The 27,516-nt window shown below is 40.3% G+C and overlaps 1 protein-coding gene across 1 annotated transcript in view; it reads left to right on the top strand.

The window, feature by feature from the left end:
- Nucleotides 1-24,729, top strand: part of LOC124861912 (NALCN channel auxiliary factor 1-like) — a 35,040-nt gene extending 10,311 nt beyond the window's left edge. The window contains exons 2-3 of the mRNA XM_047355878.1: nt 17,779-17,950; nt 19,521-24,729. Of these exons, the coding sequence (XP_047211834.1) occupies nt 17,779-17,950; nt 19,521-19,819 (471 nt within the window). The 3' untranslated portion in view covers nt 19,820-24,729. The remainder of the gene's footprint in view (nt 1-17,778; nt 17,951-19,520) is intronic.
- The last annotated feature ends 2,787 nt before the right edge of the window (nt 24,730-27,516 follow it).

Here is a 27,516-nt window from a genome sequence, read left to right as displayed (position 1 = left end):
GTGAGCTGCTGATGTGAGCCACTGCTGTCCGCCGCGGAACAGGTCGGATCATGGGTGCTCGAGCTGAAGCAACAGCAGAAAATAAAGGTTAACGTGGATAGTCGTTAATCTGACTCGTGGCATTTTAGTTACAGATGAGTCATCTACCTGACATAGAGTAATGTTGTCAATCAATGCGGACAGGGTAGGAACAGTATTGGTTCTGTTTAAGCCTGAAGATATTTCTATTCTTTGATGCCATTCGGTTGTTCTGAATTTACTACAGCACCATTTATCTGAGTTAGTAGATTTCTAGCAACATCTGCCTTAATGGAAAATTAGTTTCCTGTAGGTTGTTTAGCCCCAAGGTTGTTGTTGTCTCAAATCACTGTATTTATTTAAGCTAACTACACCAGCTAGGCTAGCTGCACTCAGTCAGTCATTTTCTATACCGCTTCTTCCATAGTGGGTCGCGGGGAAGCTGGTGCCTATCTCCAGCAGTCTATGGGCGGGAGGCAGGGTACACCCTGGACAGGTCGACAGTCCATCGCAGGGCAACACACAAACAACCATGCACACACTCAGTCATACACCTAAGGGCAATTTAGAAAGACCAATTAAGAGGAAGGAGGAAGCCGGAGTACCCAGTGAGAACCCGAGCATGCACAGGGAGAACATGCAAACTCCGTGCAGAAAGACCCCCGGCCGGGAGTGGAACCCGGGATTTCTTATGCGGCACTGATAGTTGCTCAAAGTCTGATTTGTCCAGTGAAGACATCCCTATCACTAGATGTTGAAGAATAGACACCGCATCATCATCTGAAAGCTGCAGCATCATCATCGCCATATTGTGAGTGGCATTTCTTGTTGGGAAATATAAAGATTTTCTTTGCATTGCATCTTTCTGCTGCATTCATGGATGTAGGTTTAGGATGAAACACCCAGTCTTAAGATTTTTGAAGCCTCTAACAGTTTTTCTTCCAGGATTGCCCTGCATTTACCTTCATCCATCTCCCCATCACATCTGAACAGTTTCCCTGTCCCCGCTGAAGAAACAATTTTCCACAGCTTGATGTTGCCACCACCGTGTTTCATGGTTTCATCTGTCGGCTCTGTTCCTTAGGTCTTCGTTATGCTGTTGATTCACTGATGTTATCTAACAAACCTTTGAGACCGTATTTATTTACTAACTATGTGACTTTCGAAAGCAGTTGGTTGCACTGGATTTCATTTAAGTTAATCAGAGTCAAAGTGGCTAAGTGAATCGTTTTCCTTTACAATTATGTGCCTCTTTGAGTTGATTTGCTTGTGCTTTACTACCAGCAAGTTTCTGGAGGTCTGAATGGCTTCTTTGATGGTGGCAAGGGTGAGCCACTGCTTAGTGAAGCCCTTCCTTGCTGTTTGTGTGTCACGGCTCACCCCATAAAGCACTAGTGTGCTGCTAAGTACAGGAATTGCAAGGAGCAGGTCTTTGCCCACTGGTCTGCAGGAGCGCTACACTCCCATAGCAAGTGCCTGAGAGACACAGGCTTCCTAAAAGAGGTACAGGTCAGGCAGCCCTTTTCCCCCAATGGTGCGGTATCGCAATATTTTCCACCCTTCTCCTTTGTCTTCTTTATTATTTCTCAGTCTTTTCCACTTTGAGCCCCACAAAAGAGGTCGGCTGTTCGTCTTTGCTCCCCTTGGGAGAGTTAAGTGCAGCATATGGGGACAACTGGAATGTTCTCAATAGTGTTCCTCCTAAATACAGTTATTCACATGTAGAAAAACTCTTTTTTTCTAACTGCTGAGTATTATATTTATGTACATTCTGATCAAGTACCTTAGCTTTCTTTGAACAACTGTATGTTGTCCTGAGGAAAACACAGACAGATGTGTCTTAGTGACTAATTCTTTCAAAAATCCTCCCTGGAGATGCCTTGCATTTAGCTGCCAAGCTGTTCTCCTGTTCAGGCAATAATGGAACATGCAGAATTTAATTATAGTAAAAACATTCATTAGTTTGCCTTCATAAACTGTGAGAAAATGAAGATGTTTCGAGCAGGATGTTCTTTTCCCATGAAAAGGATCAGACTAATGCCTTCATTCATTTAGTGCGTGACATCAATTAGTGTGACGATGCTATTGTCTGCATACATATTTAAATGGATTGTTTTTACTGGGGCAGATACGAGGCTGAATGCACAGCCATGTTGCTTTGAGTTAATGTTATTTCATTACACAGCTGAGTTTGGCTAATAAAGTGTGTATTAGATGCAGGGTGGGGATATTTGTAGAAGGGAAGTGTTGGTTACTCTTGTCCGATGTCTGAATTCCCTTCCTCTTGGCACTAAAGGATGATCTGAACTGTATTCGCTATTAATTCTGCCATTTAAGCCATTTCTAGCCAGGTCTAGTATATTCAGAACAGCAGGTAAGGTTACCTTTGACTGTCTACTAAGCTCTCTCTCGCCCATTAGGATGACTGAGGATGATGTTTGTCCTGTTATATGAATTGCCAGTCACAGAACGTTTTTTTTTTTCTCCTTGTCCTTTTTTAAAAATTGCAAAAATCTCAGTTCCATGCATTACTTTTTACCATACTGCAGTTATATGCGAGCCTGTGATTTATATGTTTAGCCTTTAATATGAATTTCTCTAGTTTCAATCTGCAGCCATGTAACAAGCAATATTTGTGTAGACATGGGCCAGTATGTGGATCTCATATGATAACTTTCATTAAAAATACATGAAACTTATAAGTATAACATGACCTAATGTCTGTAATCTTAAACAGAAATGCAGCAACTATTCCTACAGTTGCTAAAATCAAACAGTCAATATTACAGATCTAATTTTGTTATCTTCCATTTTTATTGCTGTCTTGATATAAAATTAGAGTCTTGCAAAAGTATTCCTATCTCTTTTTTTTTTTTTTTTTTACATTTTGTCAGGTTACATCCTTACATTTTAGCGTAATTGTGAACACCCGCATCACAGGACAAATAAATAAAAACTTGAAAAGTGTGGCATCCATTTATATTCTACCCGTTTTAATCTTTTACCCCTAAATAAAATGAAAAAGATTCCAAAATTAGAAAATAGAGTCCACTTACTAAATCTATTAGTACTGTTCAAGTGAAGTTAAACAGAGTAATCATTCTGTTATTTATAAAGCAACACTAGTAAAACAAGCTTAAATTAGCAGGTCAGTGGTTCAAGTAGCTAGCCTGAAGATGGCTGCTTTACAGTGCTGCTCATAGCTAACCAACTGTAGTTTTAAAACAGTGTTGCTTTTAGAAGAGTGATTGGTGGAACCCGTGTAGTTTGTGTAGTAGATGTTTCGTAGCTTTCTTTTAGCCAGCTGACCAGCATTGTGCAGCTTTGGGTGGGGAAGGGGGAGAAAAGTCACTCTGGAACATTCTCTGACAATAATTAAAATAGCATAAAATCTTAGGAAGTATAAACAAAGTAAAATATTCTGTCCTAAATGTTTATTGTCTGAACCAAGGTGCTGAGAGAAAGGTAAATTCAAACCCCTGTATGTCCTGTACATATTGTACAACTGACAATAAAGCAGAGTTTGAATTGACACATTTTGTAAATTCTTTGTATACCTTGATGCTGAAAACTGTCTCTTGCAAGCGTCTCTCAAAAGGTAATAAAACAATGTAAAATATTCTGTTTTTCCTGAACATTTTAACAAAAAAAGGTATACTGGAAATCATTTATACCCTGCTCAGTAATCAATGGAAAACGGTTTATTGGCATTACAGCAATCAACGCCTACTTCTAAATGCTGAGAGGCTTTTGCAGGTTTTAATTGGTATTTTGATTATATATCTTAGGAGATGGGCTCCAATTCTTTGAGACTGGACAGCCTCCTTACAACCACCCTAATCTTTAGCTCTCCTCCACAGATTCTCTTAGATTCAAGTTGGTATTCCGACAGGCTCTCTCCAAAATGATGATATTACTTTCAATCAGAAGGAACAAATTAAAAAATTACTTTAAATCCAAATCTACCAGGGGTATGAATAATTCTGGGCTTGACTGCATTGAGCTGTATAGAATAAATCAAAGAAAGCATCATAGAGAAAAGCCAAATCATAAAATAGACTGAAATGCTGCAAAGGTTCCTCATCTGAGTCGGAAACACAGAGTAAACGTTACCTGAAAATCCAATATGGCCGCCCTGCATGCAAAAACTAAGAAAAAGTAAAGACAACAGCAGTAATAAACTGCTTCTTACACTTCTACACTATTCTCATTTTTCCATATCGTACATTTGCTTAATTGTGTTCTGTGGTAGATTTCTAGCCAGAATATCTTGTGGCTAAGCTAGATATCAGTGGTTTAAATGCCAGACTGAAAACTTTACTGCTGAAGACAAGAAACTGATGCGGAGCATTAGCAGCTTCCTGAACCACAACGTTACAGATGCACCCAAATACAGATGAAACACATAATGATCAGGCTGAGAGTTCTGCTCCATTTAGCAAATACAGATTGAATGTCACCCCATTATTAGAGCCACCAACGGTCCTTATGATCCTCCTGCTCGACCTCCTCTTCAGATCCTCACCTCATCGGATCTGCAAAGTGGCCACCTGAGCTGAGAGCTGCTCCACAACGTGTTCGAGACCCCCTCTCCCAACTCTTCAGTGCTGTTCACATCAGAGTAGCAGTTGCAGCTAATTGAAAACTTCTTTTCAAAGCCTTGCCCCATTTTGTTGCATCAGTGCTCGACTGCAAACATTTTCTGTACCAGAGATTTCAACAGAATTTTAAAGAAAACTATATATTCTGCTAACCATTGACTAAACCCTAGGCTTTGTTGCAGTTTTAAAGACAGACCAGTTTAACTCAATTTCTAGTAGATTATTCAGCTTTTTGTCATTTTGATTATTAGATGACTTCATGTGTGTGTTTGGAATACCAGAAGGTATTCTTAATTCAATTCAGTTTATTCAATTCAGTTTTATTTATATAGCACCAATTCACAACATATGTTGTGTCAAGGCACTTCACAACAGTCAGGTACATACATTCCAATTAATCCTAACCATTGAACAGTGCAGTCGGAGTTAGCTTTTTATTCAAATTGGATAAAAAGTTTTTCTGTCTAAGGAAACCCAGCAGGTTGCATCCAGTCAGTGACTTTCAGCATTCCCTCCTCCCGGATGAGCATGTAGAGACAGTAGAGACAGTAGTCACTGGCGTTGACTTTGCAGCAATCCCTCATACTGAGCATGCATGTAGCGACAGTGGAGAGGAAAAACTCCCTTTTAACAGGAAGAAACCTCCAGCAGAACCAGGCTCAGTGTGAGCGGCCATCTACCACGACCGACTGGGGGTTTTGAGAGAACAGAGCAGAGACACAAAGAGAACAAAGAAGCACTGATCCAGGAGTACTTTCTATGGGAAGGAAAAGTAAATGTTAATGGATGTAGCTCCTTTAGTCATTTCACCCAGAAAGAATGAAGAGATAAACTCTGAGCCAGTTTTCAAGGTTAGAGTCTGAGAGAGCACATAGAGTTTGTTACAGTTAAGCTCAGTCAATCTAGGAGAAAGAAAGGGTTAAACACTAAAAGATAGGGCCATGTGGATCATTGGTAGAGGGTGAGCATTAAGTTGTTGCCAGCAGAAGCTCGGACAATTCCCCTCTCCAGAAACGTGTCACAGGTAGACACAGAGCCAGGCCAGGTGTAGCTTCTAGGAAGAGAAAAGAGAGAACAAAGTTAAAAGCTGAAATAACAGCAAATAATGCAAAATTGGAGAGTAGTGTGAGAATGTAGTGAAGAGGGTGAAAGTGGTCGTTATGTCCTCCAGCAGCCTAAGCCTATAGCAGCATAACTACACAGATAGTTTCAGTTCAGATTATTTAGTTAAACGGCACTTATTTACAACAATGTCGTCACAAGGAACCCCACAAAGGGTCCCACTGATGGTCATTGTTATACCAAAAACCACAAGGATTGGGATACCTCTCAATTCTTACCTTGTAAACGTTTTAGCATTTTGTCATGTTTCAACCACAGTTTTCATTTTATAATCACTGTATGTAACAAACTCATGTTTTTTTCAAATGTAAATAAATCCCTGGTTTAAATTTCTTTGCTTGGACATCTGTAGTGTCTTCTGCACATGACTGTCTCTGTCAGTGACCCAGTTTAGGTCTTAAAAACTACACCAGCTAGATGTGGTCCAGACATTCACGATCCCAAAAGGGAGAACTCTGCTGACTTAGGTGACCCCCTCTTTTTAATTTTTCCAATCCACATCATTACTTGCCCACTGATACCTGATATGAATTATGAATGGATCTTATTTCCTTTCACTGAGCCACCATCTCAGAGCCTCATCTTTTTATTATGGATGTCTTTACTCTTTGAAGCTAATCATTCTTTACATTTAAGGAAAAGGAAGTGGAAAAAAGAATTATGCCTGGTTTTTAAATGTTTTTAGAAAACAAATTCTTCCTGATACCCCTCAATAAAATCTAGTGCAACCAGTTATATTTAGAGTATTCTGTTTAGTAGTGTCCATCGGTGTTTAATTTAATCTCACTGCCTCAGAGGATTGGTAATGAGAGAACATTGGTAGTTAAAAAATGTACATTTAACAACATTAGCACATAAACGTCTACAACTGCCTAAAGGTATAGCAGAGAAGTTAAAATACTGTATTTGCATTCATGTGTAAAAAACATTTCCTGTCGACTTCTTCTAGTGCGATTCCTGCCTTGTCAATACTGATTACATTCTCACACCTACTGTTACCAAGGACTGCAGTAAGAGTAACAAGCCTTACAAACCTTTGTATTGACATCACAACACACTACTGCAATGGCTAATGGGTAAATGTAGTTTATTATTCCGCAGGATAGATTTTTATGTTCTGATACAACTTGTATTCCAGATTTGTTTTCCCACCCATGTGTTGGCTGTGGGTGTCCTAATTCCTTTTGTGACATCAGGGTGGCAGGAAGTGGTGAGGTTGGCTTTTCCCCAGAAAAATATAGAGAGAACCTTAACCTATGCTGATTATTTATACCCCAAAATATGCTTTTATTATGCCTTGGGTCGGCTGTAGCTGCAAAAAATTAAAGCCAAATGACGATAAAAACAAGGGAATCATTTTGCGGACAAAGCCATTTAAACCATTCAAATTTGTTTTCTATTGGAACTTCACTGAAACACATTGTTGATGCAAACCAAACAAGGGGATTTATTTGCTTTCTAATTTATAGATCCTCTGCATTGCAGTAACTTAATCCCTTGGTATTGTGAGGCGATTTTGGAAGAAATAAATGTTGGATAACAACATGAGCACCTATTTTTAAGTTTAAAGGCAATTTTTTTTTTACAGATTAAACCAGATATTTACATGGTATAAAAATATATCCTCTTTATTCTGACTGTCTGACATTACACAAGATTAAATATTTTCCTGTTTTAGGGAAGTTAGGATTACCAGAATTATTTTTTTACACTAAATGCTGGGATAAAAAGAAGGAAACCCTTATTTAATTTTTTTATATTAAACTTTCTTTAAAGTCTGAAGTTTTAAGACTCTAATATTGCTTTTAAACAATTTGAAGAAGTCCAGCTATTGATGTCATGTCTTTGTTAGCTTATGATAGGTTAATTCACAAAGCTAAATGGGGGTACACCTGTGGATGTAGTTTAAGGCGAAACCTCGAACACACGGTTTCCTTGTGTGACACCATGAAAGTCTCAAAAGAATTCAGGCAAGATTAGTTTACGATTGATTAAACCTTACTGAAGAAAGCTCATGTACAAGCGTCAGGGTTGTACAGGGTTGAGCACAGTACACCACTAAAGACCTACAGGGGTTGGACAATGAAACTGAAACACCTGGTTTTAGACCACAATCATTTATTAGTATGGTGTAGGGCCTCCTTTTGCGGCCAATACAGCGTTAATTCGTCTTGGGAATGACATATACAAGTCCTGCACAGTGGTCAGAGGGATTTTGAGCCATTCTTCTTGCATGATAGTGGCCAGGTCACTACGTGATACTGGTGGAGGAAAACGTTTCCTGACTCGCTCCTCCAAAACACCCCAAAGTGGCTCAATAATATTTAGATCTGGTGACTGTGCAGGCCATGGGAGATGTTCAACTTCACTTTCATGTTCATCAAACCAATCTTTCACCAGTCTTGCTGTGTGCATTGGTGCATTGTCATCCTGATACACGGCACCGCCTTCAGGATACAATGTTTGAACCATTGAATGCACATGGTCCTCAAGAATGGTTCAGTAGTCCTTGGCAGTGACGCGCCCATCTAGCACAAGTATTGGGCCAAGGGAATGCCATGATATGGCAGCCCAAACCATCACTGATCCACCCCCATGCTTCACTCTGGGCATGCAACAGTCTGGGTGGTACGCTTCTTTGGGGCTTTTCCACACCGTAACTCTCCTGGATGTGGGGAAAACAGTAAAGGTGGACTCATCAGAGAACAATACATGTTTCACATTGTCCACAGCCCAAGATTTGCGTTCCTTGCACCATTGAAACCGACGTTTGGCATTGGCATGAGTGACCAAAGGTTTGGCTATAGCAGCCCGGCCGTGTATATTGACCCTGTGGAGCTCCCGACGGACAGTTCTGGTGGAAACAGGAGAGTTGAGGTGCACATTTAATTCTGCCGTGATTTGGGCAGCCGTGGTTTTGTTTTTTGGATACAATCCGGGTTAGCACCCGAACATCCCTTTCAGACAGCTTCCTCTTGCGTCCACAGTTAATCCTGTTGGATGTGGTTGGTCCTTCTTGGTGGTATGCTGACATTACCCTGGATACCGTGGCTCTTGATACATCACAAAGACTTGCTGTCTTGGTCACAGATGCGCCAGCAAGACGTGCACCAACAATTTGTCCTCTTTTGAACTCTGGTATGTCACCCATAATGTTGTGTGCATTTCAATATTTTGAGCAAAACTGTGCTCTTACCCTGCTAATTGAACCTTCACACTCTGCTCTTACTGGTGCAATGTGCAATCAATGAAGACTGGCTACCAGGCTGGTCCAATTTAGCCATGAAAGCTCCCACACTAAAATGACACGTGTTTCAGTTTCAGCATCTCAGGGGTCGGCTGGTTGTGTCGAAATGTTCAGGTCTAGCATCCTGGAGTAGGGAAAACACAGACACGGTGACCTCTTCAACACTCTCCCCGAGCCCTAATCCAGCTGTAAGTTAAAGCTCCAAACCTGCAGAGGTGAGGGCCGCAAGACTGCCTCAGAGCATGGTTAAATCGGGTCAAAGTAAAAACAAAGCTGGGTGTAATTGACTTTGTTTTCCAATGCAGGTAATATTTTTTTAATCATAAACTAATTACAAATTGTTCAGACCTACGTTTTCTAAATGGAGCTGATTTATTGCTGCGCATAAGCAGGCTGACGTCAAATCCTTCTCATGCACATTCACGGTCATGTTTTCTCAGAATGCATCTGCAAAACATGATTCAGGGAAATGGATCCGCCTATCTCAAACTTACACGGTATTCCCATATGAAAGCAAAAAAATCTCCTGGATTACACCACTCAGGCCTGGTGCTGCGTCACCCTTTTACACTGTGTTCTCTGCAGGGCATTTCCTGTAAAAAGGTTCAACGTTTTCTTAGAGCATTTCAATACAATTGATTAATAGTTAATCATGGTCTCTGTTTACTGTTTCCTCCCACTTTACTTAAGAGATATCAACAAGCCTCTTTGCTTTCATAACTTAAAATAAGTAGTGATATTAAGCAACTAGTGGACCTCTTAAAAGAAAGAAAAAAATGGTAAAACATTCAAACTGACCAGCTCCAGGCTGCCTTGGAAGAGTGTTTTTACTTCTAAACCTTTTCACATTTTGTCACAATACATACAAGAGTCTGAAAAGTGTGCTGTGCATTTGTATTCAGTCCCCCCTTTATAGCGCCACCTTTTATTGTAATAACAGTTGCAAGTCTTCTGAGGTATGTCTCTACCAGTTTTCCACATCTAGGGACTAACATTATTGTCTCGTTCGCTAAATACCTTGAAGCACATTCAGATTGGATTGAGAACATCTCTAAACAGCTATTTTAGTCTCCAGTGATTCCCAGTTGGTCTGGATTTTGACTGGGCCAGTTTAAAACATCACTGGTTTTATTCTGAACATTTCCATTGTGCTGTGATGTCCAAAATGATTTGTATCCCTCACAGATTTAGACTTAAATATATTCTCTTAAAATATAATAAAACCATGTAAAAGAAGGAAAAACAATCTCAGTTTATTAAAACCGTCATGTTGGAAATCTATACCATTCTTAATAATTAATGGAAAAATCTTTATTGGCATTACAACAGTCGAACCATTCATATAATAGGCGACCAGCTCTTTGAATATTTTCACTGATATTTTAAAGATTTATATTTCTTTCATGAGCTCAAGTGGTAGGCCCCTTTCCATCACCCTAATCTTTAGCTCCCTCCACAGATTCTCTATCAGATTAAAATTGGGGCTCTGGCTTGGTTACTCCAAAACATTAATGTAACTTCAAACTAAAAGATTGCTTTAAATTTAAAACTTCTAGCTGTATGAATAACTTTGGACTTGGCTGAAGTTCTGGTTTGGTTTTCAGAGCCGTTTTTCTGTCCCAGTCCCAAGTATTCCGCAGCCTGTAACAGCTTTCCTTCCAGGGTTGTCCTGTATTTAGATCCATTTGTCTTCCCATCAACTCTGACCAGCTTTTATTCTTCTGCTGAAGAAAAGCATACCCACAGCATGATGCAGCCACCACCATGCATTACTGCAGGGATGGTGCATTCAGGGGGATGTGCAGTGTTGGTTTTCCTCCACACAGGCCAAAATGCACCGTTCTCATTCACAGAGCACCTTCCATAAAACCCAGATTAATGAGGTACACAACTAATAGTTGTCCTTTCGATAAACTTTCCTGTCTGTTAACTTTCCGGAGCACATTTCAGCTCCTCCAGATCAACTCTAATTGACCCTGTGAAACTGAGGAGATGGCCAGATGAAGATGCAGCAAATTTGCCAACACAGATTGCTCTGAAATTGCACACCATTTAATTCGATGGGACCGCTCTGTCTCAGAGTCATTTTCCAGAGCACCTGTATACAATATGTTACATCAGCAGGGAATGAGATGGGAATGAGTGCGGACATCAGCACTGGAAAGGCAGATGACCGTGCCTTTGCCTTTCCTGCTGGATTATCCGGTTGTTGCGTCAGCGGCCTCAGGCGGACTCTCGGAGTGAGCTGGGAGAGCATCAAAGTCCTGTGTCAACAGCATTTAGTCAGGGTTAATTGTGTCTCTTTTATGTTGTGAATATATGAAAATGCTCCCACATTCTGGACATTGTTGCACAAAACACATTAGGCGACCCCTCCTGGTTCCCACTTGAAAAATACCTCAGTGTGAGGGTTTTCCATATCGGGAATCTGGCCCACTCAGTACTTTATGGAGCTGTGAAAAAAATAAAACACAGGCCCTATCATCACACAAAGAAGCGCAGCTGAAAATAGCCCAGGTAGTGCGAGAGCCGCTTCCTGCTCAACCAGAGCTGTGATTTGTGTGAGTGGTAATGATCTGTGTCATTCAGCTTCTAACTGGGATCTCACTCTGCAGCTGACTCACATGCTTTTTATAGCCGCCGTCTCTTGTCATTCCGCTTTATAGCTGCCGTGTGTGTGTGTTTATGTGTGCGGCGAGACCGTCCTGCTGGGAAAGAAACGGAGTGTTGATACTTCACAGCAGGTTCAGTTAAAGTTTTTACAAACTGTCGAAGCTTAAGGCAACACGTATGGCTGACTTGGCGCTTGATTTGTGAGGTATACACCAGGAGTACAGTCCTACTGGCTCCAATCACAGTTTTACAGCTTTCATTTAGCATTGTACTAATAAAGGTGTGCACTTTATCAACTTTGTCCCCTTCTTAGGAAGACTTAGCAAGTCTTTGCTATAATTAAAGCTAGTGCAGGAAGGTGAAATATTACGATGCACTGTTTCTTGCTTAGATTTGGAAGGAAAATTATTCTTACTGAAATGATCATATCTGAAACCCGGCCCTAACCCTGCTAGGTTGGGCCATACAGTAACACTTTTCTTTCAATTCATCCTCCCATCCAGCTCATTCTGGGCATCGCTGGTCCAGACCTCTCATCTAGAGAGTATTCCTCTGTCAAACGAGAATAGATATTTTTTTGAAGTGAATTAATGATTTGTCAGCAGAACCAGAGAAGCAATTTATTTCAGGATTTGCTTTTTTGCAAACTTATGACTAACTGATACCAAAGCACAAAGTTTTTTTTAGCTTTTTAGTTTAGTGAATCATAGCTTCTGTCACATATCAAGTTCTCATGGAGGGCATTTGAGCTGTTGCCTGAGACCAAAATGTTTCTTTTACTGGAAGCTTAGCAGTAGCAGTAATTCTTAATGAAACCCAACTGGATGAACTGGCGGGCTAACAGATTCAACGTGATTGTTTAAATCTAAAGATTCTGGGTTATAGCGTGGAAAAGGACTGTTGACTGCCGACAGAGACACAACATTCTTCCCTTTTTCCATTTCCTACTTAAAAACAAGATCCATGGCTTTGAATATCTCATGGAGCCCTGTTCAATCCATCATTTGAATAGACCTAAGACTTACACAAACTTGGCCCCCTCCTACACTAATGTGCTGGGAAACAATAGAGAAACAGCCAAGAGGCCCATCTGAAGGAGCTGCAGAGCTCTACAGCTAAGACTTCCTGTTTGCCGTTTGCAACAATCTGTGTAAGAGACACAGCAAACATGTGGAAGGAGGTGCTCTGGTCAGATGAAAACAAAACAGAACTTTTTTGGCCAACATGCAAAACGCTGTGTGTTCTCAACATGATGACACATGGTGGTGGCGGCATCATGCTGTGGGGATGCATTTTTTCAGCAGTGACAAGAAGGCTGGTCAGAGTTGATGAGTAGGTGGGTGAAGCTGAATACAGGACAATCCTGGAAGGAAACATGTTAGGGGAATCTTATAATACTCAATAAAATGCACTGATAGTTGTAATGTGACAAAATGTGAAAAGTCTTAAGGGGTACGAATACTTTTGCAAGACACTATATAAGATGTAGAGCTGCTTACATATTAAATGCTTATATTTGTATCACTTTTGTCTAAAAACATGTCTATAGTTTAACTGAGATGATCAGATCTTCTGGACTCATAGCAGATAATTTCTCTCCAAGCTGACAACTGGATGTGGTCCTTGCATACTTTATATCAAACTTTCCATATCAGTTAAAGAAAGGAGATGACGGCTCCAACAGTGCATAGTGTGTTAGACACTGAAAAAATAAGACAGGTCAACTCAAGGCATTCCCACTATCTGACTGTCGACGTGGTGTATTAGGCAACTTAGTTAGCTTATTAAATTGAATTGAATTGATAGACAAATAGTTCTAATAGGCACTTCAAATAATTCAAAGGAATACATAAAAACTGATTAAATGCTGTCTGAAAGCTAGAATAGAGGGGGAGCTAATTTATCAATAAGAATGGATGGTCTAATTTGGAGTTTTATGACCCAGCGGTAATATCAGTTGAGTTTGGTGGAAGGAGAAGAGAGGCTCTTCAGTTTAAATTTAGATCCAGGTTATTAAGGAATAGAGTGAAGGCTTGGGTAGACTGATTCCAGCAGAACAAGGACAAAGCATAGTCATGGGTTAGAATGGCCCAGTCAAAGTTCAAATCTAAATTCAATTCAGAATCAATGGCAAGACATGAAAATTAATGTTCACAGATGCTTTCCATCCAGCCTGACTGGGCCTGAGCTATATTGCAGAGAAGAATGGGCAAAGATTCTCTAGATGAGCATAACTAGTAGAGACATACCCCAAAAGATGCGCAGCTTTAACTGCAGTGAAACAATAATGCAATACTTTGTGTTGTTCTAATGCAAAAAAGGCCCAATAAAATATATTGAGGTTTGTGGTTTTAACATGACAACATCTGAAAATGGTGAATTGTTTTGCAAGGCACTGTGAATAAGCATGTAGTTTTTGTAGCATCAGAATTCCAGGTGAGAGGAATATCTACGTGCTGCAGATCAATTGTAGCTACAGTATGCTTCTTATATAAGAGGAATCATTATGGAGGACCTTTAGATACCAAGACTGCATCTGCAGCAGCATCAGTATTTAAATCCTAATGTCTAAATGTTACTTTAGGCGGTAAATGACTATAAGGTAAAGACAAAAAATATTTCTGGTGGGTTTCATTTCTTTGCATAAGACCCGCTAGAAATGTCAAAATTCAAGCTTAGAAGGGAGATGTACTAGATAGGTAGATAGGTTGGGTCTGAAATCAGCTGCAGGAAGCTTTACTGGAAACACTGACCAGCTTAGTGTGCCTCTGGGCTCCGGTGCATTGTTTGAAGCAGCCTAAGCTACATGGCGACAGAGACTCTGAGTGCCAGGTTCCCATTCACACTGATCACACATTAGACTGATCAAATCAGACTCCAGGCCTGCTTCCTGACTAACTCAATTTGCTCTTGTATGCTTCCCTTTTCACGCTGGGCGCAGGCACAGCCACATTTACACACACACACACACACACACACACACACACACACAGACAGACACAGACACACACACAGGCATTGACCTGGATGCACTTTTTACATGTGCACGCACACAGACAGCAAGCCAGCAGCGAGCGGGGCAGTACTCATTGAGCTTTAATGAAAAGCAGAAAAAGCCGTTACCTTGGCAACTGCCTGCATACATCTTCAGGAGGACCCAGATTTCCTGTCTCGCAGCGATCGTATTGTTTTGGTTCTCTTTTGATAGCTGCGGCATCCCTGCGTGGATTGTCTCACTGCTGGGAGAATTTATGCAAGATCATCTTAAATTAAGCAGCAGATGTTTGGAAAAACAGGAAGCTCCCCTTCAATTATATCTTTGGTTCCTTACCTTGAACATCTCAGACTGGTACCAAAGACCAAAAACCGATTGATCTACGGGATTTTTATCCGGGCCTTTGGCCAGTTTCCCCTCCTTGCATTCAGCTGTTGAGCTTTTCTACAACAAGTACACAGCTGCCAAACGCAGAGGATCATGGGAATTAATCTGGCTGCATGAATCATCCAAAAACCCCTCTAACACAGCAAGAGGTGTAAATGCTATAGTCTGAGTGGACAGATCATGTTTTTTTTCGCCTCATCTTTCACCGAGGCAATAAAAGCACAGTGTTGACCTTCTTTTTTCCTTCTGCTTTGATGCCCAGAGACGTTTATCCATAAAAGCACACATGCAGTGTAAACATGACGTCCAGCATGTAGGCAATATATTTGATTACACAAAGCACACTGTTCTTCCATTATCGTTCTCATCACCATCGCCATAATCAGATTACCCTAATTATTCTAATTGTCTGCACAGGGTTTGTTATCTTTGTTTGCTCGCGTAAACAGGAAGCAGATCTGAGCCCCACATGGGAGCTTGGTGGAAGGGACGAAGATCTACCTCGGAGCAATTTAACCAAAAATCCAAACTGTGATTAGGATGCCTGAAAACTACAACGATGCTGTTCCACCTTCAAATCTGTGATTGTCCACCCTCAAATCTGTGCTTAGATAACAGGACGATTAGAAACGCGTTCTCTGCTGTGACATCTCTATCTTAAGAGTTGGTGTTCATAGCAAATACAGCGTCTTGCTGTGTACCCCTTAAACGTTTTCATATTTTTTCACTTTCAAACCAAACATTTCATTGTATTTTATTGGGAATTCATGTGGGGCTTATTTCCGAAGTGGAAGCAAAATGATCCATGGCTGTCTTAAGACAACACAGCATGATGCTGCCACCACCGTGTGTCACAGTTGGTATGGATAGTTCAACCTCGCATGCTATTGTACATGCAGACTAAAAAGTTTCATTTTGGCTCTGTCTGATCAAAACACCTTCTTCCACTTCACAACTATGAACTAAGTTGTGCCCACATGGTTGCTACGCAGTCTGAAAAAATCTGGTATTTTCCAGGTCTGAAAAGTATGGAAAAAAACAAAATATGAGTATGGAAAAATATCTGTATTTCCAGACGTTAATCCCTTCACCATGTCTAAATTCTGTCATTTCTTCTGTCCATCCATTGTGTCTACTCTTTCTTCCTTCTATTTTGTGTCCTTCCTTCTCCTCCCTTCTTCCTTCTTTCCTCCATTTTTTCTTCCTCTTCTCCTTATTTCTTTCTTCCCTTGTCTTTTCTTCACTGATTGCCTCTCTATTAACTTACTACCTCTCATTTGTCTTTCTTTTCTTCCTTGTGCTTTCCTTTTCTCCATTCCTTCTCCGTGTCCTCTTTCTAGTGACATTACTTCCGTCCTTATTTCCTTACATTTCTCCTACATCCATCCTTGTTGCCTTTCTCCTGCTTCTGCTGTATCGCATCTCCGTCCATCCTTGTGTAAATACATTTCTTCATTGTTTCCTTTGTTCCATCCTTCCTTGTCTCTATCCTTACCTCACTGTCCCGGGCCTCTGTTGATATACTGTGGCGTGACACACCTTACAGAAAACACTGGTAAAAGGATAACAACTCTTTTGTCTAGTTAGAACAGTTATGGCAGGACTGCTGAACACATATGATGCTGTAAACTGTTCTCCCTTGCAAGATTATTAATGATAAAGGTGATTAAGTGACGATCAGGGATTTCTTCCTTTGGTAAACAGTTTTCAGCAGTATTATATGCAAAGTTTTATACCTTTTGGCTGTTCTGCTCAACTCAGTTGAGTTTATTTAATTAACATTAATTTACAACTAATGTCAGCTCCTGGAAAGGTCCTGTGTTTGGTCCATTTGTGGATAATGGATCTCACTGTGGTCATCTGGAGTCCCAAAGTCTTAGAAATGACCTTTTAGATTCACTGATTCCATTTCTCACCTATTCTTGAATTTCTTTGGATCAGGACATGATATGCCTACTTAATGTTGTCAGGCAGATTCTGTTTAAGTATGTTTGAAATGTTGTTAATTGCATTTCATGCATAATTTAATTCCAGGTTGATTAATCTCAGGTTATCTTTGTCTGTTATAACACTTTACTTAATGATCTAAAACATTTAGGTGTGACAAAAACATAAAAACAATCAAAATCTATAAGGGGGTAAATACTTTTTACAAATTCTTTTACTACGAGGTAATGAAGTTATCTTCATATGACGTTATCCTCTCAGATTTCAGACTAGTTATGGGTGTCACTGCTGAATAACTGTCATATAATAATATAGCTTAAACTAAGGATGATTCCTGAGCCTGAGGTTTCGGCTACAACATATCACCATCTGTTTGCTTATCAGAGAAGTTTGTCCTCCTAATTTGTCTTCCTACCTTATAATAAACTAGAGTAGTTTTTTCCTGGAAGACGCTAGGTTTGGTAAAGTCGTTTGGTGCCGGTAGGTATTAAATATTACTGACATTACCAGGGCACACACACCAAATCGAGCTGAATGCCTGCAGGAGATTGCAAGCAGCTGGTTAGCCTGGCTATTATCTCCTCAGCTTTTACTACATTAAATGCTGGATTTCCATTTTGCCTGTCAAAACATTCCTATTAGATGGTAAGTGGTTTAAATAAGCAGGTAATTACTGGTTATTATGAAAAAGCTCAGTAATTTGGTTCCTGTTTGAATATGATTTTAAAAAGGCAGGCCTAAGACCCAGCAAAGGCAAAGAACTTCCACCAGTTCTCAAGAAGATCATGAACCTGCATCTATTTATGTCATTTTCCTCTCCTCTTCTCCTTCCTCCTCCTCCTCTTTAGACGGCCTATAAGCCCTGGCTCTGTGCTCAGTACTTCCCCAACATCAAGCAGTCTTGTCAGAGGAAGATACCATGCCATCGGTACTGCCTGGAGGTCCAGCAGAGTTGTCCATTCATCCTGCCCGACAACGATGACCTGATCCACGGTGGAAACCCCAGCTTTATCTGCACAGGTTAATACCAGCTAATATGGAGTCAGGTTGCATGTTTGCATGTGTGACCACTTCTCTGGACTTGTGCTGTTGTTTGAGTTTATGTTTTTTAGTAATAAGCGATTTTTGAAGGGATGCAGAGAATGAATTCATCCACCTAATGATTAGATGGCAGCCCTCCTGGAAGTAGTATTTCTGAAGGTTTTCTGATGACATCTAGTGGTAGGCTTGAGGACTGCAGCACATGTCCAAGGACATTTTAAAAAACGCATCAATAAATTGGATTTGGGTCGTCTCTCAGTATTTACAGCAGTTTATTCAGTTGCAGCTAAAGCTCAGAGGAGCAAATGCCGCCTGTAGTCCATATCACTACTTATTTGGGAGGGTTAGCAACATGATGACATCCTTAAATTGAAAGCAGGCATTTTCTTCTACTTTTAGTGGTGTTTCAGGGTGGAATGGTTGGACAACAAACTACTTTAATACATTTAAAAAGCAAGATTTTGAGCACTTTATGCCTACAGCTGCTTACCTGATGTGCATTAGAACTGCCTCTGGAAAGCCCTGACTTCCACCCTACTGAATATTAGTAGACTATGCTTCAAATCTGCGCCAGTTTAAATGAACTCCGCTTCTTCTGCCATGAAGAGTGGTCAAACATCCAGCCAGAATTGTGCCAGAAGCTTGCTGATGGCTGCCAAAAGCTTGTGGCCTGAGTGCAACCTGCTGGTGGACATTTTTACCAAATATTAGTGGCGTGTATGTATATATGTGAGCCTGCATGTACAAGTCAGACTGTGCAGATTGGAAAATTTCACAAATGAAGTTCAAGTTTGTGTTTCCAGTTCTTGTTTTTCATTGAAAAATTCATTGAACTTCTTTATCATAGCATCTGTTAAATGCCCACCCTTTATCCTACTATACATCCGCCACACAAACGGGACTAAAACTGATCACTGTGCTTGGATCGATATTTTTTATGTTCAGATGTATTGTCTCTCTACACTCCTTGCTGCCTCAGAGTTATATTAGAAAACATTAGTGCACAAACACTATCACTGAGACATTATTCCCATGCATTTTATTCAGATTTTATTTATTTCAAGCTCATTATTCCATGCTCATGTTGAAACATAGTGGTGGCCACGTCATAATGTGGGATGTTTTTCTGGAAGCTGGTCAGACTTAAAGAGGAAGATGGATGGAAATAAATACAGGGCATACATGGCAGAAATGTTTCCAGAGGCTGCAAAAGACTTGAGGTTTTGTGTAGTAAAGAGGTTAACAGGTAAGATACTGACTGCTCATAGCAAAAAAATCTAAACAATCCCTTGAGGCTTAAAGAGACAAATTACATCTTTTGAGTCAAAATCATCTCACTACTAAAAAACTGAGCTGTTATATTTACCACTTTGGTCCAGTTCAGAAGTACTCTGACAGAATATTTTTAGACCCCAACAGGTTTCAGTTTCTTAACTTAAAGCTTGAAAGCTTGATTATGTCTGCTGTGTTTAGACAGTTTAAGTTCTGGTTGCACCAAAGCACAGCTGTCATCTGTCAGCATTTTCATCTGCTGTAATTTCTTTCCCAGGGCTCCTGGGAGATCATCCATCAGAAAGCGAGGCGGAATGCTGCGACGTTCGATGGGACTCAAAAATGGACAGCCCTTCAGGCAGCACACTTAAAAGGACTGCTTCTTCCTGCCAGCCCGAGGGGGCTTCGGTCACTTCCGCCGCCAGCCCGAGACTGTGCAGTGGGCGACTGAAGATATGCCTGCTGGCCCTTGTCCTCCTACAAACTGTCATCATTATTTCAGCCTCGCATAACTCTACGTTGCTGGACGTGGCCGCCATTTTTTCGCCAGAGGAGGCTGCGTCGAATGAGGAGTGAACCTTCTGGGCGTCGGGAGCGGGATTATGGCTTTTACAGTGTCATGGCTGCCAGGGACACATCTGGCGAGACGTGCCTGAGATGTCACTGCGATATGCTGCCAACAAACTGTCAATCACACAACATGGGAGGGCTTGAACTGCAGAACGGGGGCTGGGAGTGGACATCGACCCAACCGAGATGTTCGAGGACCACCCCTCACTAAGAACTGACCTCTTGCCACTAGAAACCTGCTCATTGTTTCTATCTCATCCAAATGTTTTCTAGCATATCGTCCCTGTTTTCCTTACCCTCCTACCTTCCCTCTCCTCCGATTTCAGTGTCTGGATGGGTTAAATGGACATTGACAAAGTGTGTATTCCAGCTCATCGTTACCTTTAGGTTTTCCCCCAGGTGTCAATATTTTGACCACTGTGTTTCTCTCTCAGTCCTTCATCTCCTTTGGTGCGCCGTACATGTTGTTACTCCAGGGCCTGTTAGTATCAGCTCATCCTTTAGTTGTGGGTCTTGCTTTCCTCAGAAACAAACTGTATGTGGTTCTCCTGTGTTCTGATGTTAAGCTTGTGTTTTTTTTGTCTACTGGATCTCTTTTGAACCCAATGGGACCTTAAGTGCTCTGAGACTCGCTTCCTCCTCTGACTTGTTCTGCACTTAGATAAATTGGGAGTGAAGCGGAAACATTAGTGATATTGCAGCTGTATACGACTTCAAGGTGTTGCAGGAATCAGAACCAGACTTATTGGCAGTGCAGCGCTCTTTGACTGGACGCTGCATGTTCTGAAGTGTTCAGTTCACCTTACACCACAGTGACTCGTTTTACCAATTAGATTAGTTGGGAATGAGAACACAGGAACAACCCAGGAACACCAGAACTACAAAAAGCCAGACCACAGGGAGCCTCACTCACCAACTACGAACCTGACTCCACAAATAGGCTTTTCCCACCAAATTGGTTCCACTGCTCAACCAAAGAAAGCCAGTTCCTAACTGGTCCAGTTTGGTTTTCCACAACCAGAAAACTAGCTTTTACCATTTATCTTAGTATCTCTGCAAACATATACATTAATATCCTTGTCTTAATTAATAAAACTTTCAGCCAATTTCTGATCTGGCACATTTAAGGCAAACTTTCATAACACTATTTTGACCCTTATAAAAGACAGTCGGGGCAGCAGGAAAATATCAGCTGGGACCTATTAAACGCAGCAAAGGCTGATTTCAAAATAAACAGCAGGAGGCAGGGTTGTAAACCTTTTCTTTCATCTTCCATGCATAAGAAAAGGCACTTTCTGCCTACAGCTGCTTGCTTGTGACCCTAAACCGCTCTAATTTTTGCCAGTAAAGCTTAATGGGCGCTCTAATTTAGTAAGAAATGACTTTTCATGCCTCAACAAATAAAGTGCCTCTCTTTACACACAAGAATAAGCACGATAAATAAACTTAAATTAAGGTGCAACAGGACAACTGAATACCCAGAGGCAGTTAAAGTGAAAGGTGGATCGTGACAAATGGCACTGTCGGCACCACTGAGCTGCCTAAACCCATTCCCAATAGAGAATGAACCCAAACTAAATATCTACCTGAGTTTCCTCTAACTCAGGTACTTTTGTAATAAAAAAGTTGCCTGAAACAGTTGCAACATAATTAGTCTTCAGACACAAACTTAAATTTCTCCCTTTTATTAGATGATCCACAATAGTTTTCTGAATATGTTCCAATTTGGAAATGTTCCATGGGGATTATGGGATATCATGGGGATTTAGTGGAAATTGGGGTAATTTAAACAAACTGCATCATATCCAGGCATAAATATTAATATTTTGGGTGTTTTTTTGTTATAGGAAGACAGTTAAATATCAATACCATTCATGTAATATATTTACCTAATAACTTCAGTAAAACCTACTAATGCAGGAATCTTGTGATGGAGATATGCACAGTGTGTGTAGGAGGCATGCCCCCCTGCAGTAAGCAGTGTGTTATGTACATGTGACTGAGGAACCGACGGATATACTCAAGTGCACTTGCATGAAATCTGATTGCTTTAGTCAAGATTATGCTTAAAATTATATTTCCCTCTACTATCATTACAATTCCTATCAAGAGACAACCTTCACTATTTAAAATTCCCTGTTTCTTCCTTGAATTTCCCATGGAAAATTTCCAACTTTGAGAATTCCCAGGATTTTGCAACACGAGCAGGACAGTTTTTCAGTTTTTGTCTTCGATTTAGATCAGATCAAAAATTTAAAAAAAACTCTGGTGATCACATTGTTATTGGTTGTTGGCATCCATTAGCCCTCCTCCAGCTCCAGAAGGTGGTTCTTTCCTCTGGACCAGCTCAGAGTGGGCAGTAAGGACGATTTCACACTAGAACCGTGAGGGGGATTCGGTTCGGTTGGGGCAGGTGGTGGTCATACTTTAGTGGGCAACATCACTCAGATAGAACAGCTGATTGTTTGAGGCAAATTTAATGTACTGACTAGGAAGAATAAAAAGCATAAAGTTAAAAAATGATGCATGGATTTGGAGCAACACCAAATGAATACAGATTTAGGTGTTTTAACCTAAGTTCCCCTGTGTGAGCAGCAGATGAGGCACCGAGCTCTTCAGCATGTTGCTCTTTACGAGAGACAAATTCAGCAGGGTCACTTCCTCTCTATGTCTCTTTAGATAGTTCCTCTGTTTGGTGCGAACTACCAGGGCTCACTTACAAGAAAACCACAACCAATGTTTTTAGGCCGACCAGAATTTGCTCATTTGCTCCAGACCAAAGTTTGGATAAAGGTTCACATCTGGCCGAGCAAAAACCCAGCTCTGGTGTGAAAGTGACCAAATAAAGCAGCACATCTTTACTAGTGCCAGAGTTTGAGGTGGTGGAAACACCAAGAACTGGTGCTAAGCAAGAACCAGAAACTGTTTTGTGCAGGAACTGGTTTGGGGAAAAAAGAGACAAAACAAAATGTGCAAAACTTTAGTTTGCTATTTTACTTTTTTTTTCTACAAAAGACTTGGATGAAAATTATTTATAGAATTGCGTCCCACAAGTCATGATCTTTTATGGACTTAAAACAAATACATTTATTGACATTTTTGAGGATTGTCTGCAAAACAAGGAAGTATGTTTCGTTGTCATTTATAGAACTGCTTTCACAGAGCAGTTTTTTATTGCTACTTTAGCACAGTAATCATGTTACCATTGTGCCCTTGGGATCTAAACAGGACTGATCCAAACTATCCAGTTTCTTTGTATAGTTACATTCAACGGCAACCTCCCCCTCAAATGGGGGGAAGCTGATGCTATTATTTTTATATATATATATATATACACATAATAGTTTTACATGAACATTCAGACTGAGATCTTTTAGTAGCTTTTATTTTTCATTAAACCATCCCTGCTCATGTGGACTGAGAAATATAATAAAATATCTGAACTGATCATGTTAGATTAAGAAATATTAAATCATCTGGACATTAACTGAACTCTTGCTGCAGCTGTTCATCCACTTCCATGCAGGGAGACTTCTGAGACCAAAATGTACAAATTACATATATATATATATATATATATATATATATATATATATATATATATATATCAGTCCTTTTGTGGAGTACTGGAACTCAGGAGGTTTCTGGACACGTTTGTTGGTCGTAAATATTTTACTTGGTGAATGAGGCTCCCGGATCTTTGAGTGCATTGTCGCTGAGTGAACCCAGGGAGATGGATGCTGGCATCAAAAGGGGTAAAAGTGGTAAAAATCAAACACTTCAGGGTTAGCTCCTTCTTCATGACAGGTTCTCCTGGGACAATCTGGCTTTTCAGGATCTCAGAGTTTATTCAAGTCGGTCAATCAAACTACCTACTCTGAAAATCATAGACGAGCTGATCAGTTATGTTCTTTCTCTGACTAGCAAAGAGTCAGTGTGCAAGGAGTTTGAGGAGTTTTTAAAGGGCTGATCCATCCAGTTTTGTTCTGTGTTTTCCTTATTTCAAATGGCACCTTCTGCTAAATCATCTCTGCCACCCTTTTTGGTAGCGACATGTATCCAAAGCTGAAACGTGATAAAAAGAGAAAGGATTGCATTAACAAAATGGTTTATCAACACGGTCGTTTTTAATGGTCGATCTCTAATAATGAGCTAAAGATGAACTGAGGTGATAAGTTTTAGCCATCTTAGGGCTGGTGACAACTGGTGACCCTTGACCTTTTAGTTTAATATTCTAACTCTGTTTATTGGTTTTCATATACAAACCCTGCTGAGACCTCCGTTCCCTTACAGACAGCAGCACAGTTTTGGCTCCGCTCCCTTCGATCACTAGCTGACTGAGTCATGTGGATCTATGCAGATGAACCCCCTCGCCTCGAAACACCCACTTTGCCCCAGCCACTGTTGCCACCATGTCCTTTCTGTTGTAAATATGTCCTGAGGATGTGGGATCCCCTTAAAGTCTCCCCTTCCTGCCTCTTCTGACACCCTCCCCCCACCTGTTGGAATCTCTGTGTTTTTTGTTTGCCTCCTTGGTTTTTGTCTGTTTTTTGAGATTTTTGCCACATTTTTTGTTGTCTAAAGCAGTGGTGTGAGTTGATGAGTAGGACTAAGCTGGATATTTAAAGGGATGACATAAAGAGGTCTTTAAAAATATAGATATATATGAAAAAGACAAAGCTTGAAATGAGAAAAGGTTTAAATATAGAGAAAAGGTTATCATAAAGTTGTCATATTGTCATACTAGAGATGCTTTAGTTTGCTATTTTACTTTCTTTTTTTTTCTACAAAAGACTTGGATGAAAATTATTTATAAAATTACGTCCCACAAGTCATGATCTTTTTTGGACGTAAAACAAATACATTTATTAACTTTTTGTTCAAAGGAAAATAAATATAAATTATGTTAAACATTACTTGTGTTTGGGTCTTTTTAATACCTTTACCAGAGGAGGGGCTGAAGTGTTCGGTACAGATTTTACAGAGCCATTACATTACAGTGCATATATTGCAGCAAGAAGGTCCTGGGTTCAATTCCCGGCCGGGGGTCTTTCTGCATGGAGTTTGCATGTTCTCCCCGTGCATGCGTGGGTTCTCACCGGGTACACCGGCTTCCTCCCACAGTCCAAAGACATGCCTGTTAGGTTAATTGGTCACTCTAAATTGTCCTTATGTGTGTGAATGAGTGTGTGCATGGTTGTTTGTGTGTTGCCCTGTGATGGACTGGCGACCTGTCCAGGGTGTACCCCGCGACCCACTATGAAATAAGCGGTAGAAGATGACTGACTAGAATCTAATTTTCAAGAGACACCGGTTTTAAAGCTAACATACAAGATAATAAAAAATATTTGGAGATGTGGGTCGTTTTCCATCAAGTTTGATAATTATACCCCGGTTTTAATTTGAAGACTACAGGGAAATATTTACAGCTCACTCCTTTTTCACCTAAAATGAGTTTAAAGGGATAGTTCAGTGTTTTTTGTTTTTTTTAATCTTACCTTCAATAGATGAATTTACTTATTTAGTATATATCCAGAGCAGTTGGTCCTGGAGGCTGAAGCTAGTGGCTAAACTAAACCTTTTTGGTTTTTTTTAAATAGAAAAAATCCATTTGACTGAAAACGCTGCACGAGTTTTACTAAAAGACTAAGAATTTACAAGAAACAAAACAGGTCAAAAAGAATAACTGAAATTTATTGGATTTTTTTATTTCTATTCTCTGTCTATTCTGTCCAAAATAAGTGTTTTTGTATGACAGGAGTATTTCTTCATAACAGTTGTATTGTCCTCACCATTATTGATCTTCTGCTTCTTCTGTTTTCCAGAGCTGCTAAGAAAAAATCTATACCCACACAAAAGATGAAAACCCCAACTGTGACACCAAACACATGTTTGTTGGCTACTATTTTGGGCAATCTGAATTTGGCTGCCCCAATCTAGTCTTTTAAGAGGCTGTTTACCTAGTAATGAGAGAATAAACTCACCAGGGATGATATTCACGAGTAAAATAGTAATTTTCCTCCATTTGAATTCTTGCAATAGTATGAAATGCCCCATGCTGGCCTTCAGAAGCATTGCTGGCTTAAAGACATTCCTTCTAAAGACTCTTTCCTTTAGATAGAAGATAGACAGCTTTGCCTTGACCTGAGAAGTTGCATCTCCAGCGCTGTGCCAAGGCGGAGGGACACTCTTTGAGAACAGCAATGTCTGTATTCTGTACAGAGAAGACAGATGGTTTAAAAGTGGAGTGAAATATTAAACAGTGAACCCCATCAATAAGAGAAGAGGTAGCCTCAGGCATCAACTGTTTAAAGGCTCAGGAATCAGCAATGAAAAAGCTCTCACCATGGCCCTCATATTGCCACCCTCGGCAGAAAAACTATGGTTTAGCAGTGAACTGGAATGTTTAATATATGACTGCACAGGGGGGAGGTACATTCATTTGTGCATAAAAAACTGGTCATGCAATGTTCATGTGCAGAATTATTTCGCTGAGTTCAAGTGCCAATAGAGTGATTTCTCTAACAGATCTACGATGAAGTGAAAAATGGTTTGCCAGCTAATATGGTCTCGTCTGACATGAAATTTCAAATGAATGCAGTGTCAAAGATAACCTGAATAAATACAAAATAAATTTGTCTAATTGACTGAGGGGCACAAAGCTATCCAAACCAACCTAAACCTATGTGAACCTAATCTATCACGAATACCCTTAGATTACTGCCCACAAAAGAACCAAGAACATCTAAACAGGGCTGTCACTAACAACAGTTTTCTTCAATTAATCTATCTAATAATTGGTTATTCTACATGATTTTACACACCAAAAACGCAATTTTATCTATTTATCCATTTCTGTTCTCAACTGCTAAATCTTCAAAAATAAAACAAAATGCCTTTATTTTCTATACCCCATAGGGGATCATGAGGAAGCTGGTGCATTTCTCCAGCAGTCTATGGGTGAGAGGCGGGGTACATCCTGGACAGGTCGACAGTCCATCGCAGGGCAACACAGAGACACACGGGACAAACAACCATGCACACAAACTGGACTGTGGGAGGAAGTCAGAGTACCCAGAGAGAATCCACGTATGCACAGGGAGAACATGCAAACTCCATGCAGAAAGAGCCCCGGCCGGGAGTTGAACCCAGGACCTTATGGCTGTAAGGCAACAGTACTACCAACTGCATCACCATGCAGCCCAATAAAACAAAAAATAAATATAAAAAGGTTTTGCACTTCAAGGTATTAAAAAATATGTGCATATGACAAAAATAAATAAAATAAGCTGTAATTATTTATAATATACTGCCAAAAGCATTTGTCTGTCTACTTTTACATGAACTTTGAAGACATCCTATTCTTGGTCTATAAGGTCCAATTTGCTGATGGACCCACCGCCAGCAATAGCAGCTCTACCTATTTTGTAAACATCTTCCACAAGGTTTAGGAGTGTGTTCATAGTTAGATGAGAAAACCAGAATTATAGCCTCTGCTCTAATTCATCCCAAAGGTGTCCAAGAAGGCTGAGGTCAGGACTCTGTGCAGGCACCAAATTTTATACACCTGCAGCCAAGGACGTGATGGTAACACCAGAATTCATTGATTTGGTGGAGTGACCCATTACATTTGGCAATATAGGATAACCTCTGTATTTACAAATTAGAGGAATTATAATAAAAACCTGTTTATATATATTGTA

This window comes from Girardinichthys multiradiatus, chromosome 24 (genome assembly GCF_021462225.1).
Source record: "Girardinichthys multiradiatus isolate DD_20200921_A chromosome 24, DD_fGirMul_XY1, whole genome shotgun sequence".
Lineage (NCBI taxonomy): Eukaryota > Metazoa > Chordata > Actinopteri > Cyprinodontiformes > Goodeidae > Girardinichthys > Girardinichthys multiradiatus.
This window is presented reverse-complemented; position numbering and strand designations above follow the sequence as displayed.